This window comes from Talpa occidentalis, unplaced genomic scaffold, assembly GCF_014898055.3.
Source record: "Talpa occidentalis isolate TD23 unplaced genomic scaffold, MPIMG_talOcc4v2.1 talOcc4.14, whole genome shotgun sequence".
Taxonomy (NCBI): Eukaryota; Metazoa; Chordata; class Mammalia; order Eulipotyphla; family Talpidae; genus Talpa; species Talpa occidentalis.
This window is the reverse complement of record NW_023601433.1, coordinates 55,169,484-55,185,069: the sequence shown is the minus strand read 5'-3', so window position 1 is coordinate 55,185,069 and position 15,586 is coordinate 55,169,484. Positions and strand designations below refer to the sequence as shown.

Genomic DNA, 15,586 nt, shown 5'->3' with positions numbered 1-15,586 from the left:
CAATCTGCCTGTTCTGTTCTGCTGGAGACCAGCCCCAGCTAGAAGTTGTGTCAGGGGTCTCAGAGAGGAGAGGACGGAGTCGGCCAAGTTTTCTCTCGGAGGACTGAGGGCTAGTGGAGTGAGGTAGGAGTGAGGAAGACACAAACACTTTAGTTCGTGCAAGTATCTCCTGCTGAGGGTCTCAGCGGGTCTTTATTTATACCTTAAGGCGAGCAGTGGGATTACATCAGCATAAGCATTGAAGCAGAGCAAAGACAATACATATTTTCTCATGATCATGTAAAGACTCCCTTGGCCTTACACCTGTAGGCCATTTTTTGGTAATCTAAGAACAATTAGTTTCCTAGGTACAGCTCATTTACTAGCATGAACAACAGTATAACATTTGGCAACATTTAAACTTTCCCAATTACAAACATGGGTGTAAAGTTCCTATTCTATATTCAATTACTAAAAGCAATCTATTTCCTAGCACTCAATTAACTTGGTTAATATTTTAATTACTTCAAAGTGGTTAAAAAACAATTCATCAGATCTACGTAAGTTCTACTGAAGTCTCACTCTTAACTAGAAATTCCTAACCTCCACACGGCCTGCGAATTATTGACCTCATACACCAGGAAATGCATTGTTGCCACGAACCGGTACCTCCCATGTTAGGCTATGGTTTCCAAGCACAGCTGGTTCGGGGCAGCTTGTTCTCCATAGTTCTCAGGGCCAAAACATTTCTTTCCTAACTATACCTTAAACAATTTTTTTACTTCTTTTGTGATAGTTCATGCGTAAGAACAATAAGTCAATTGTCACCTGGGTCTGAATTAGGTTTTCACAGGCCAATTAATAACTAACTTACTTCAGCATTAACCAAGAACAAAGAGGAGAGAATTAGCAGGCATTGCCATGGAGACTCCCTAGTTCAGATCTTCTTTGGGAAGTGCAAGAACTTCCTTCTTCTGGGAAGTACAACTTTCCCTCTTGGGGGGAGCACAGGAACTCCCCGCTTCTCGGGAGTCTCCCCCATGCCCGGACCTTGTCAAGAGACAGCATGGGAGGCACAGCCTGCCGCACTGTTCCCCACTCTGTCTCTGGTGAATCCTCTCACCCCCCCACAACTCTGGCCTGTACCCCAGTTCTTGTGTGTATAATAAATAAATCTTTTTAAAAAATTTAAAAAGATTGTAAAGCAGCCATCATAAACCTAGGTGCCCATCAATGGATGTGTGCATACAGAAAATGTGATTGATATATATTATCACCTTGAACACATTAAATATAAGCAAATTTAGGGCCTCCCCTGGTGGCGCAGCGGTTGAGCCCTGGGCTGTGAAGCTGCCTGCAGCCTCTGCAGCGCTGGTTCGATCCCCGGCTGCCAGGTGAGGGTCCCACATGGCGCGACAAACCTCTCCTACCGCCCGCTGCTCCCCTCAGCAGTGTACTTCGTCAGTCTGCCTGTTCTGTTCCCGGCTCTGGCTCTGGTGAATTCTCTCACCCTCCCGCGCTTCTGACTGTACCCAGTGCTTGTAAATAAATAACTTTTTTAAAAATAAACAAATAAATAAATATAAGCAAGTTTATTGTCTCTATAAAACTGGAATAGAAATGGGGGAAATGGGGGCAGCAGAGGGTTGGGAGTAGTTATAGAAGGATCCTCCTGGGAGATATCTCTATCTTGCCTATGGAGATGGATTCATGAACACACAGGTGGAAAATATGCATAGAACCGAACACAGAAACTAATTCTGACAAATACATGCTTGACAACGTTCTTACCCCATTGGAACCCCTGACTTTACACAATTTCAGTGAGAGTCCCATTAATACTGATTAACAGAGTAGACCACTTTTATAGATGACAGACTTGAAGTCTTCTCCACTAATACAATCACCAATGACATGATGATTGACTTAAAAGATAAGAAAATGTCAGTAACTATAAGCTGACAATTTGGAAAAAATGAAGTGAAGTGGGAAAATTCCAACCTCCCCCCCAAACCCGTTACTAGCTGACATTCAGAGAGCTGACAAGCTGACCACCGACATGCAAGACACCAAGTGCCTGAGCAAAGCATGGTGACTTTGTGGTTGGTTATTGACTCAGCATTTCTGGGGTAATATACGGCTTAAGGTTAATTTGTGATGCTACACTATTAAAAATAGCTACAAGTGAAAACAAGCCTTTGCATGGATCAGGGAGCAGTGATTATAATTAATTCAGTTCTAGGCATTTGAACTCGAACATTCCTTTTTTTTAAATTTTATTTTTATATTCCCCATACAATTGCAACCCCCTTATTTTTTTTATTTTTATTATTTATTTATTTATTTAAAATTTTATTTTATATTCCCCATACAATTACAACCCCCTGATTTTGACCCCAATCCCTCCTTTCCCCACCACCCCCCCTCCGTAGTGTGTCTCTGATTCATAGTTGTTTGTTGATTTTGATTTTTTCTTTCTTATAGTTATTCTTTTTCCTGGTCCTTTATTTAGGTTTTCTAGATTCCTGCTATGAGTGAGACCATCTGGTATTTTTCTTTTTCTTTCTGGCTTATTTCGCTGAGCATGATCCCTCCCAGCTCCATCCATGTTGCTGCAAATTGCATGTGTTTATCTTTTTTGAATGCTGAGTAATATTCCATGGTATATATGTACCACATCTTCTTGATCCAGTCATCTATTTTTGGGCATTTGGGTTGTTTCCAAAGCTTAGCTATTGTAAACAGTGCTGCTATAAACATAGGGGTGCAGGTGCTCTTTGGAATTGATGTTTCTGTGTCCCCTGGGTAACTACCTAGGAGTGGAATTGCTGGATCATATGGAAGCTCTATGTTTAGTAGGCCAAGAAATCTCCACACAGCTTTCCATAGTGGTTGGACCAGTTTGCACTCCCATCAGCAGTGCAGGAGATGAACTTGAACATTCCTTAACAAGGAGATGTTTTGCTCTTAAACACATTTTTCACAGCTTTTCTTTATCCGTGTACAAGATCATGTGGAGCTCCCATAAGAGCTAAGAGACTTATTACATAAAAGACAGAATTAAAGGCAGGCAAGGGAGTCAAGGCAGTTTAATTCATCCAGTGCAAAATCCACAAATGCATGCCCCTGGCTGAATGCTCAGGGCCACGATGAATATAACCACATCCCTGGCCTTTGGAAGTTAATAAGGAGTAGAAGAAATAACTTGAATAATATTTTGATGAGCAGGGTTTAGCCATTTAAGTTCCTACTTGCGCAATAACTTTCTATGTGACTTTTTAAGCAAAAGTCCTTTTTATCAAAGGCTAAATTTAAAAAAAAAATTTTTCCCAAGCACTTTAGTTAGTGCTGTGTCTCAAATCACGGATAGGAATTAGGAAGTCCAATGCAGAGAAAGGTCCAAAGTGCTTCCACCATCAGGTTTTACACAAGGAAGAAAGAGAAGTTTCAAAGTTTCTTTTTAAAATCTGTGGGCATGGGCCTCCCTGGTGGTGCAAGGGGTTAAGCACCACACCATGAAGCAAGCCACAGCCTCTGCAGCACGAGTTCGATCCCTGGCCGGCCAGGGAGCTACCCACATGGCGCAGCAGACCTCTCCTGTCTCCCCTGCTGTTCCCCTCAGCAGTGTACTTTGGTCAATCTGCCAGTTCTGTTCCCCACTCTGTCTCTGGTGAATCCTCTCACCGCCCCCCACACCTCTGGCCTATACCCCAGCTCTTGTATGAATAAATAAATTAATCTATAAAATAAAATAAAATCTGTGGGCATTGTCAGTGAATTCACGCTGCTGTCCTGATCTAGCTTTCTGCTCTACCTCAAGCTTCAGGACCGTTTCTTCTGAGAAATTATCATGATCTGCCTCGATACACCATACCATTGGATTAACCCCCATTTTTCAGAAAATCTGGTATCTAAAAATTGCCTCTTGCAGGATAGGGCCCCAGGGCTGTACAGGTGAGCTGGCCTGCTGACAGTGCGGGGAGGACCCGCCAGTGTCCTTCAGGGGGCGGCCCAGGCACCCCGCGGCGAGGAAAGCACCGCCCCTACCCTCACCCTCTGGGTGTGCAGACCCGGGACTGGGATGTCTTCATGTTCGGGGGCAAAGTGCTGCTCCCGTAGGCCCGAGAGCCGCCCCCCGCTGCGTGCGCCCCTTTGGCTGGCAGCGCGGGCGGTGAGCACCACGGTTAGCAGGGGGACAGCCGGTGGACACTCCGATAGGCTGGAGGCCGGGGGTGGGAGTGGGGCGCGGGTAGGTGTGGGGCTGAGGGGTGCCCTAGCGCCAGGCGCTGTGACCCAGGCCGCTGGAGGCCCAGCTTGCGGTCTCCTAGCAACACGGCAGCTGCCCACCGGCTAGTGGGCGGGGTTTCCTAGGCTCCCCGGGTATCCCCAGGATTGCTTTGGGACCCTGTGGGCCTGCTCTGGGCTCGTGGCACGAGAGTAAGCCCCTGAACCCCACCCCAGTGGGGAGGAGACTGCAGGATCCCGATAGTGGAAAAAGCCTGATTCCTCCTTTACTAATTGAAATGCTCCGGGCACAGACCTGAGGGTCCTGCAGGTTAGTTGAAGAGCCTGTTGCTCTTGGGTCTGCGTCTATATGACGGCTGCCCCCTAAACCTTGCAAAATGCTTCCTACCCCCTGGGTCCCTGAAAGCAGAGGGCAGTCTGGAGCTGAGGACCTGGGCAGTGCAGAACCTGGCCACGCTGGACTGGAGACCAGAGACCAAACCCTTCTACCTGGAGGAAGTGGGGCAGAGGGCATCTGCTCTGGCGGGGTGAGGGTGCCCCCTGAGTGAACCGGACACCCCAAGACGGTGGGGGAAAACGGGAAGCATGGAGACCCGAGATCACACCCCGCTCTTGGAGCCCCCAGGTCCCGCTTTGTCCTCCAGGTCCTGGGAGCCTCACAGCCTCGATCCCAAAGAGGTTTCGTTTTTCTGGTTCACAGCCTGAAGCTGCAGTGTTGGCACTGGCCACTAGGGGTCGGGCTGCTGCGTGTCCCGTGCGCTCTTATGGAGCCACTGATTCAGTAAAGGGGCACCCTGGAGACACTCCGGATACCCCTGCCTCCCGTGCAACGCAACCTCCAGTTACTGGCATGCATCCCCACAAAGTGTGCTTCTGTAAGGCGGGAAGGGGCTCCGAGATCCTCTCATTTGTTCATTCACCAGCTGTGCTCTGCTCACTTACCCTGAGAAGGTACCCCGTTAGGTTTGGGGGCTGTGCTGGAAACCACAGGACTCCGCCCTCCAGGAGCTCAGTCTGGAGGGGTGGACAAAAGCTAATTCATGTGAAGGAAAAAAAGCAAGTGCTGCAGACAAATAAGATAGGGTGCTGTAGGAAAAATTAGGAACCCCTAGGTGGAGTAAAGGCCTCCACAGTGACATATGTGCTGTCACCAGAAAATCAGGGCGCCAGACCCTACACAAATCTGGAAACAGTGTGCCATTGGGGAGCTCAATGGTGCAGGCACTCAAAGGTAGAAGGGAATTTGGCTGGAGAGTTGCTGAGAAAGGAGCTTGTGTGCCTGGAGATGAGTCTAAGAATGACTTGGCTGTGGTAGGGTAGCCCAGGGGGTCCTGGTTCCCAGATTAGCGCTGCCCTTTGGCCTGCTGCCCTTGGTGACTCTGAATCCCCTTCCCCACAGGAAGAACCTGAAGCACTGCCCCCTGGGGACACTTGAACATGCTCTTGGCAGGGAGCACCTCCACATCTGTCCTGGTTGGAGCTCCAGTAGTTCTCTGTCAACTCTCAAGGGAGGAGGGTGGGGCTTGGAGAGGCAGGGACTGGAATTTGGGGAGAAGGGAAAGTCAATACTCCTAGGCCAGGGGCCAACCTGCCAGTCAGTTTGCTTTGGGAATGAGAGACCCTAAGATCCTAGGGACCTCTGTCCACCCCCCAAGTGGGACATCCCCGTGCAGGTACATGGGCACGTACACACACCAATACACACTCTACACACATACCCCCCCACACAGCCCTACATATACCATATGTACACCTCCATACCCATCTACATACAGAGGGGCTCCCTAATAACACCCCACACACACATCCATCACACACATTCCTACCATACACCCTATCCCCATATGCACCCCTAGGAGGGGGTCTCTAATAACATATGTACCTCCTTCCCACTTCTACTTATCCAACTAGATGTCTAGTATGCAGAGTGCGTTTTTAGAATATATGAAAAACACAGCAGTGTTACCTGCAGAATGCAATAACGAAGTCGCAGACAAAGTTAAAAAGTTTTGTCTTTAACTTGTAAATTGTTAGATTATTTTTATAAATGTAATTTTTACTTTTCAAAAATAGTTCATGCATTGAAGCAATGTGAGAAAAGCGTTTTTAGATTTGCTGAACTGGCTAAAAATGTAGAGATAATATGTATTTTTTATAGAAATAATTTTATGAATAATTTATTGTTAATTTATAGTTGGAGAAAACATTTGCAGATTGTAAATCAAGTGTCATGTAGACTGCTTTACCTGGGCTTGGGAATTATTTTGTTACCTTCACTGAGCTTGGAAAATAAGAGATAGAGATGGGTTTGTTTATTTAGGAGTAAAATTGAGGAAAAATACTTGAAAATTTAATGCCTTCTGACACATACAGTACAAATTATAATCCATGGAAAATTTGGGACTTCATCCTTTGGTTCTCCTTCCCTCTAGTGGTCATTTCTCGAAGTGCAGGCAAAACTGCATGAAGGTAAAAGGCTTCAAACTACTGAGACTCAGGTGGTGAATCAAGCTCCTTATTCAAGAAGTTTGAGGAACCTGAGAAACATTCTCGCCGAGATTACGCATTTTAATTTTTCAACATAATCACCATGTCTTGATTACCCACACCCTTGAGAATTCTGACATAAAATTGAATTCTGGCATCCCTTGACTATATATTTGACTTAGTAAACAATCCAAAACCTCCATAATTTTCTGTACAAATTTTTACATGTATATATTTTACATATATAATCTTATTGTAACTGATTAATAAGGGTTTTGCAAATAAACATTTTCTTATATATTTATTTATTTATGATACAAGAACTGGGGTACAGGCCAGAGGAGCATTGCTGGGGGTGGTGGTGAGAGGATTCACTAGAGTGGGGAGCAGACAGGCAGTCTGACTGAAGTACACTGCTGAGGAGAGCAGCGGGCAAGACAGGAGAGGTCTGCTGTGCCATGTGGTCTAGCTCCCTGCCTGGCCAGGGATCGAACTCAGAGGCTGTGGGTAGCTTCACAGTGCTGTGCTTAACCACTTGAGCCACCAGGGAGGCCTGAGGTTAACATTTTAATTGGTAAATCAGACACCCTCCCTAGTGTGGACAGCCCTCATTTAATTAGTTGGAGGTCTATAAAACAAAAAGGATGATTCTCCCAGAGTAAGAAAGAATTCTTCCTTCCTGGTGGCCACTCAACTGAGACACTGGCCTTTTCCTGCCTTCGCACTAGGCCTTAGATTGAAATTAACATCATCATCTTCCCTGGTAGTCAGTCAGGCCTTCAGATTGCTACCAAATTATACTATTGGCTTGACTACGTCTACAGTTTGTTGTTGATATTTGATGTTGGAACTTCTCAGTCTCCATAATCCTGTGAACCAACTTATTACAAATAAATAAATATGATGTCAATAGATACATATATGTATATTCTGTTTCTCTGGAGAACCCAAACTAACACAGATTTTTGTACTGAGAATAAGGAGTATATATGAAACCCTCATGTGCTGTAAGCTCCCAAGGATGGCAAAATGTAGGTCCGCTGTATATTCAACACTTGCTGTAATTCCCGCTGCAGTGCATGCTTCCCAAATTGAGCATGTGTTTCCTGGAGAAAAGTGTCCAGATAGCAAGGATTTGCCCATGTTCTTACAAAAGACTGTCAGGGAAAGAAAGGGACTAGCCCTTGGCAAAGAGGAAGCATTCTGTCACTTCTCCCTCAATGAGTTACTGTGTATGTAGTAAAGTAGTATGAAATAGATCTTGTGCTGGGTGAAAGAATAGAGATGAAATACACAATCTCTGTCCTCAGTGTTCTCCTTAGGGTGACAATCAAAATTTACAAGGATAAAATTCCTAACAGGGTGACTTGTATTTTCTCTTTAAATGGGCATGGATCTTCAAAATATATGATGACAACTGAAAAGGGTACTTGTTCCATCATCATAGTTGCGGACTTCAATACTCGGCTCAGTAACTGTTAGTGAGTACAGAACATGCTTAAGGATGTAGAAAGACCTGAACAACTCTAGCCACTGTCATTGAAATGTACAAGGCAGCACTGGAACCAAAATCCACCGCACATTCTTTCTCAGGAGCACATGGAACATTCACTAAGAAAGTATATATTCTAGGCTGTAAAATGAGTTTGCATAAATTCAAAATGATTGAGGGCCTCTCTGGTGGCTCAAGGGGTTAAGGCGCAACCTATGAAACTATCCTCAGCCACTGCAGCACGAGTTCGATCTCCGGCCGGGGAGCTGCCCACATGGCGCGGCAGACCTCTCCTGTCTCGCCCGCTGCTCCCCTCAGCAGTGTGTTTGAGTCAGTCTGCCTGCTCTGTTCCCCACTCTGTCTCTGGAGAATCATCTCACCTCCATACCTCTGGCCTATACCCCAGTTCTTTTATGCATAAATAAATATTTAAAGAAAATAAAAATAAATAAATTCAAAAGGATTGAAATCCTGCAACATTTGCATTCCCCCTGGCAGCAAAGCCTCTCTTCTCCTCACGCAGGTGCAGAAACGTGGAAGAGACACAGCTGCATGCAGGGAGCACATGCGGCAAAAGTGCATGGGCCAGGGCCGAGCTAAGCGACCTTAGGGGCAGCAGGGAGGGAGAACCGTGAGCGGTGGCCCAGGAAAGACTCGGCCCCTCAGTGACCCTGGGGGCAGCAGGGCGAATCTGCACGGAACCGGTTCCGGCTAGGGTAACTCGATGCAGAGCAACTCGGTTTTCCAGTCAGAAAAGCAGAGCACCGCCCAGCCGGGCTCGCGGCCAACAGGAGAAGGGCGGTGCTCGGGGATTGCTCCTCCAGCCCCGCCCCCTCGCCCGCCCCGCCCCCGGAGACGACTCGGTAGCCCAGGGCCGCCGGCCAGAGCGTCGCCACGCCGGCGGGCGGAAGTCGAGTCACGGAGAGCCGTAAAACGCGCCGGCCGCCTCCTTCCGGTTCACGACCACAGCGCCGATCGTCTGCCGGCCGTCCTCGGGTAAGGACTCCGCCTGACTCACGCGAATTCCGTTTTTTTTCCGCGTTCCGGGCCCTTTCCCATCGTCGCCCCCTTCACCTTGGATCATGTTCAAGAAATTTGATGAAAAGGAGAATGTGTCCAACTGCATCCAGTTGAAAACTTCAGTCATTAAGGGTATTAAGAACCAATTGATAGAACAGTTTCCGGGTGTTGAGCCATGGCTCAATCAGATCATGCCTAAGAAAGATCCTGTCAAAATAGTGCGATGCCACGAACACGTAGAGATCCTCACGGTAAATGGAGAGTTGCTCTTCTTTAGGCAAAGAGAAGGGCCTTTTTATCCAACCCTAAGGCTGCTGCACAAATACCCTTTCATCCTGCCACACCAGCAGGTTGATAAAGGAGCCATCAAGTTTGTACTCAGTGGGGCGAATATCATGTGTCCAGGCTTAACGTCTCCCGGAGCTAAGCTGTACCCTGCTGCAGTAGAAACGATTGTTGCAATCATGGCAGAAGGAAAACAGCATGCGCTGTGTGTTGGAGTCATGAAGATGTCTGCAGAAGATATTGAAAAAGTCAACAAAGGAATCGGCATTGAGAATATCCATTATTTAAATGATGGACTGTGGCATATGAAGACGTATAAATGAACCTCAGAAGGAGTGCACTTGGCTAAATATGGACATGGTGCAGTGTCTGAGATTGTGTCTGTATGTGGCAGCGTGAAGACAACACCTTTGTGGTTATGCTGAATAAATTCAACAGATGCTTTGAAAAAAGACCAAGTAAAGATTTGGAATGAGTCCACATGTCTGTGTATCTGTGTCATTGTGTGTGTGTGTGTGTGTGTGTGTGTGTGTGTTTAGAGGGGTACTTTAGCTTACATTTGCTGTCTTGTCTGACCCAGCGGTTATCAGGTGGAGCACAGGTAAAATATCAGTTCTTATGTAAAAAAAAATTCTGAAAATAGATTTCATTGTTAATGTAAATTGGTGGACAGACCCTAAGTTGTGAGTGAGTAAAGAGTCGGGAGGGAGAAAATGGATGGGTGGGTTGTTGGTGGGACTGAACAATTCTTATTAATGTGAACATTTAAGAGATGAACAGAAGATGAGAAGTTTGAAAAGTACTGTAAGTGAAAAATCAGGTAAAGTCCAGTTAAAAAGTGTACAGACATTGCTTGTCTGCCCAACAAACGTCCACCCTCTCCTTTGCCGGCAGAGCTCTGTCCACCACTTTACTTGAATTAAGAAAATGCTGATGAGTTTAAGCTCATTGAAGTGATCTAGTTCCTTAAGAGACAGATTAATTTATAAGAGGGCATGGGGCATAAGTAGAATTCCAAGTAGGATCTTCTCTATTTTGGAACCTGTAGGAATGGGGGTCTTTTCTCCCATAGATTTGTATCATTTGTAGGTGGGTATGTGATCTGTTAGGAGGGTGTGCTGAAGGATTTCTGGAAAAACCTTGTCCTCCCTACCTCTTGTGGTCATTGATTGGTAGGGTGATTTTGCTCTTTTTAAACACACACGCATTGATAAAAGTTGAACCATGGGAAGATGAAAATCAATTGTGTCCTTGGTGATTTATAAACTGATGATTAATCAATCATGAAGTATAGCTATGTTATATGAGAAAATAGAGTTTTTGTTGAAGATTTATTTAAGCATACAAAACTGGGGTACAGGCCACAGGTGTGGGGGGTGAGAGGTTCACCAGAGACAGAGTGGGGAACAGAACAGGTGGATCTACTGAAATACATGGGTGAGGGGAGCAGCAGGCGAGACAGGAGAGGTCTGCTGTGCCATGTGGGCCACCTCCCTGGCCAGGGATTGAACTCGTGCTGCGGTGGTTGTGGACAGCTTTAGTGCTGCGTCTTAACCCCTTGCGCCACCAGGGAGGCCCCGAGATTACTTTCACTTGAAATTTTAAACCTAAAGATAAGTCAGTTTTCATAGAGTGGTATAGATACCAACTGAAAAACTGCTTAAGGAAGGATAAAACAGGTCATTTCAAAGTTCATGGGTCACTTTCACCATGAACAGTTTCAGTGTAATTCATATGAATGCAAGATTAGTTGCCATGGATTTATGGGTGCACGGAAAATGAGAGATGGGATGCTGAATTCATCTTATTCCTTACAACTATTTGCTTGTAAATTTAAGAGATACTGCATGAAAGCTAGAGGAAGGTTATTGTCAAGATACCTTGTTTTGGAGTTTATGTTATTTTGCTGTTCAACTGTTTTGTTTTTGCATGCTTGTTAATGGGATATCTAAGTATGTTTATGCTGAGGGGAAAGATTCAACGAGAGAGGGAATACTTGATGGGAATCAGTGGGATAGGAAAGTAAGAAGGCATCCAAGCTGTGAGGTGGACGCACTGGCCTCTGTCCTCAGAAATTGGCACATCTGGGGCCTCCCCTGGTGGCGCAGGCAGTTGAGCGCCACGCTGCGAAGCTGTCTGCAGCCTCTGCAGTGCCGGTTTGATCCTGGCAGGCTGGTGAGGGTCCCACATGGCGTGGCAGACTTCTCCTGTCTCGCCCACTGCTCCCCTCAGCAGTGTATTTTATCAGTCTGCCTGTTCTGTTCCCTGCTCTGTCTCTGGTGGGCCCTCTCACCCTCCTGTGCATCTGGCCTGTACCCTGATACTTGTATAAAATAAATAAAATAAATCTTTAAAAAAAAAAAAGAAATTGGCACATCTGTATTATCCACCACTGAGTTGTCATGTAGCAACCCTTATACATTCCTCATCAGAACACTATTTATTTCCTCAAGGGGTTGGGACTTTTGCCCCTTCCTAATTCTCCACCCTAATCAAAACCATTCATTTTGGCCATTAGTGGACAGCTTTGGAGGACCTCAACTTCTGGAGTACCAGGGACTGACAAACACTGAAAGAGACAGTCAAGGTAAGCATGTCTACTGTTCTCCTACCATGCCTCAAACAGCTTGAAAGAGGACCCACTGGGTCTGCTCTGGCCTCTTCAGGTTTCTTCCTCTATGTACTCACGCTTTTTTTTTTTTTTTAAAGATTTATTTATTTATGCATACAAGAACTGGGGTATAGGCCAGAAGTGTGGGGGGTGAGAGGATTCACCAGAGACAGAGGGAACAGAAGAGGCAGACTGACTGAAACACACTGCTGAGGGGAGCAGCGGGGAGTCAGGAGAGGTCTGCTGCACCATGTGGGTTGCTCCCTGGCTGGGGATCCAACTCCTGTGCAGTGACTGCAGTCAGCTTCATAGGTTATGTCTTAACCCCTTGCGCCACCAGGGAGGCCCCTGCAGTCACATTTTTGCTTTTAAAAAAATTTATGCATAAGGCCTCCCCTGGTGGTACAGTGGTTGAGCACTGGGCTGCGAAGCTGCCCGCAGCCTCTGCAGCGCCGGTTCTATCCCCGGCCACAGGCAAGGGTCCCACATGGTGAGATAGACCTCTCCTGCTAGGCCCACACTCTGCCTGTTCTGTTCTCTGCTCTGGCTCTGGTGAATTCTCTCACCCCCCGCGCTTCTGACTGTACCCAGTGCTTGTATAAATAAATAAATAAATCTTAAAAAAAAAATTATGCATAGAACTGGGATACAGGCCAGAGATGCAAAACAAGAGGATTCACCAGAGACAGAGTGGAGAGCAGAACAGGCAGATGTACTGAAACACACTGCTAAGGGGAGTAGCAGGTGAGACAGGAAAGGTCTGATAGCGCCATGTGGGTCACCTCCCTGGCCAGGGATCGAACTCAGACCAAACTCAGGCCCCAGGGATGATAGTGCTGACACTTAATCCCTAGGCCACCAGGGAGGTCCTGCACTCATACTTTCATCACCCATTTCTTCCTGGTTCACCGGTCATACTGGAAGCTGTTGTAATCTCATTGAACAACTCAAAATGGAAAGGCTGTGTAGACATTGGAAAGGTGATAGAAATAGTTTTATAAACTTCCTGGAATTTTATTTTTTTAAGATTTATGTATTTATGCATACAAGAACTGGGGCACAGGCCAGAGAAGCGGGGGTGGAGTGGGCAGTGAAAGGATTCACCACAGACGAGTGGGAAGCAGGCAGAGCGACTAAAATACACTGCTGAGGGGAGCAGCGGGCCAGACAGGAGAGGTCTGCTGCGCCATGTGGGTTAGCTTCGTGGCCAGGGATAGAACGAGTGCTGCAGTGGCTGCAGATATAGTGCTGTGTCTCAACCCCTTGCGCCACCAAGGAGGCCCCTAAACTTCCTGGAATTTTATACAAAATCAGGCATGAGTATGCATAGACAGATTTGTTAAAGCCTTCTCCACGTGTATTTAAGGTGACCTGTGTGCCAAAAGGACCTTATGAACAATTAAAGTAGAAGACAATCATCTCTACTTACTCTTGCTAATCTAGGTGTTTAATTTGATGGTAAGGATATTGGTTAATAAAATTCTAATAATAAGCACATTTTACCTCAAGCATCTACACCCTCCAGGGCTATTTCATCCAGAATAGCTTGGCAAACTTATTGGTGCTTACAGTGTCTAGCTAAACACTGGTCTAGAAGCAGGGAACAGAAATATAATTACACTGTCACCCCACCTTTTTCTGGGGTTTAGTCCTGTTATGAAAGCAAACACTTTCACTTTCATATATTTGTTTTTATGTATATATCCCTACGTATAATGTGTGTGTTTAATGAATTACCGATTATAGCGTGAATGAGTGAGGGAAACTTTGCCTACAGATTCAAAGAAGATTTCTGAATGAGAGCTTAAGTGGAGATGTCAAAAAAAAAATTACAGATAACTTCACAATGATTGTGGTTAAGAAAAAAAAAAGCAGGGAAGGAAATGCAGTAGATGTACTGAAATACAAGCAGTTTGGCTTTTGTAGGGCATGACTTTTCAAGAAAAGGTGAGAGGAGATGATGAAGACCAATAAGGATTTTGAATATGGCAAGCCAAGTTTTTCAAATTCTGAGGATTAATGATAACATACATGTTGGCATGTATGTGTGTATATATATATATTTACTTCTATGCATTTTTTCATTCTTTAAAAAATCAGAGTTACATTAACTCTGGGACTCTAGTCCTTTCATTTCATCCTCACGTGATAAACTCCAGGAAAACTTTAAAACATTCACAAAGAGCATGATTGCAATTCTTGCATGCTCTTTCAGCAAAGCTAAATTCAGGATATAATTATTTTCTTTAAAAATTTAGTTTGCTCAACATATTTTCAAAAGAGGACATTCCAAGGCTTTGAAAAGCACATCTGTGTAACAGAGAAAACATTTTCTCAGCAGGAAAAGTCTTTCTGACTATGCAAAATATCAAATTTTCAGTCACATGTTTTGGGGTTATCGCTCTCTCCAAAGATTTTTTTTCTTCCGTCAGAATGATTTAGAAATGTGGGGAAGCAAGGCAGGGTAATAGCAGAAGCTTAGTCAAACAACTGTGGAAGCCAAATACTGTATTTTTTTTCTTAGGACAAAATAGTGACTTTTTAAAAAGTAAGATCTGCATTTCCAGTGTGTTGAGGATTTGACCTGAAGATGACCAGGCTTTTCAAAAGCACAACATGAGCAGCATGTGTGTTGGTTTGTAATCTTGAAAGTTCCTTGGGTGAAATTCAAAGCTGGCCCCTTGTACTACGAAGGCAAGAAGTAACAAGAAAGGCAGCTGGGTCTAGATCGGCAGATGGCCATTCAGTCAGTCAGGGAACTTACATGAAGGCTGCCAGGTAGGGAGCTCTCTGTTTCTGCCTGACAGAACCTTCAGCGTCTGTACAGAGTGGGGTTCTGTCATGGACTCAGCCCAGATGGTCTCAGCAAACACATTACTACCTAAGGCTGTCACTAGGGGAATAGCATTGTAAGCAGAGGGAAGAGAGTGAGGAGCCTGATTGCTGGGTTCCGCTCCTTGGTCAGCTGGTAATCACTCCTCTTGATGGCCTCCCCCAACAACAACCTCCAAGGACTATGTAGAGATGTACAGACCAGAGGTAATTAAGTCTATACTCTTTTGAGGTTAAATGTCAATTCATTTTTTTAAGTCTATATCTCATTTAAAATCAACAATAACATTTAAAAAAGGAAAAAAAGAATAGACACAAATCCTAACATTTGTGACAATGTGGATGACCTGGAGGATGTTTTGCCAAATGATATAAGTCAGAGAAACAAATACTGTAGGCTATCACTTCCATATGTAAAATAACAACAACAAAGCCACACTCATAGTAACAGCCAGTAGAAGGTAGTTGCTAAGTCCTGGGAGATGGGGAATTGGGTGGTGGTGACCAAAGGGTACAAACTTCCACTTGTTAGTTCTGAGTCTCTAATATATAACTTGGTGACTATAGTCGATAATACCATATTGTACACTTGAAAGTTGCTAAGAGAGTTAATCTTAAGAATATCTCATTCACCT

The 15,586-nt window shown here is 45.2% G+C and overlaps 1 protein-coding gene across 1 annotated transcript; it reads left to right on the top strand.

The window, feature by feature from the left end:
- The first annotated feature begins 9,164 nt into the window (after window positions 1-9,164).
- On the top strand, window positions 9,165-9,997 carry LOC119244649 (malignant T-cell-amplified sequence 1). Its single transcript, XM_037510546.2, has one exon. It carries the CDS (start codon window positions 9,286-9,288, stop codon window positions 9,829-9,831), a length of 546 nt encoding a protein of 181 aa, XP_037366443.1. The 5' UTR covers window positions 9,165-9,285; the 3' UTR covers window positions 9,832-9,997.
- The last annotated feature ends 5,589 nt before the right edge of the window (window positions 9,998-15,586 follow it).

Excerpts from the sequence above, each read along its gene's own strand:
- LOC119244649 (XM_037510546.2), top strand. The coding sequence starts at position 9,286 with ATGTTCAAGAAATTTGATGAAAAGGAGAATGTGTCCAACTGCATCCAG.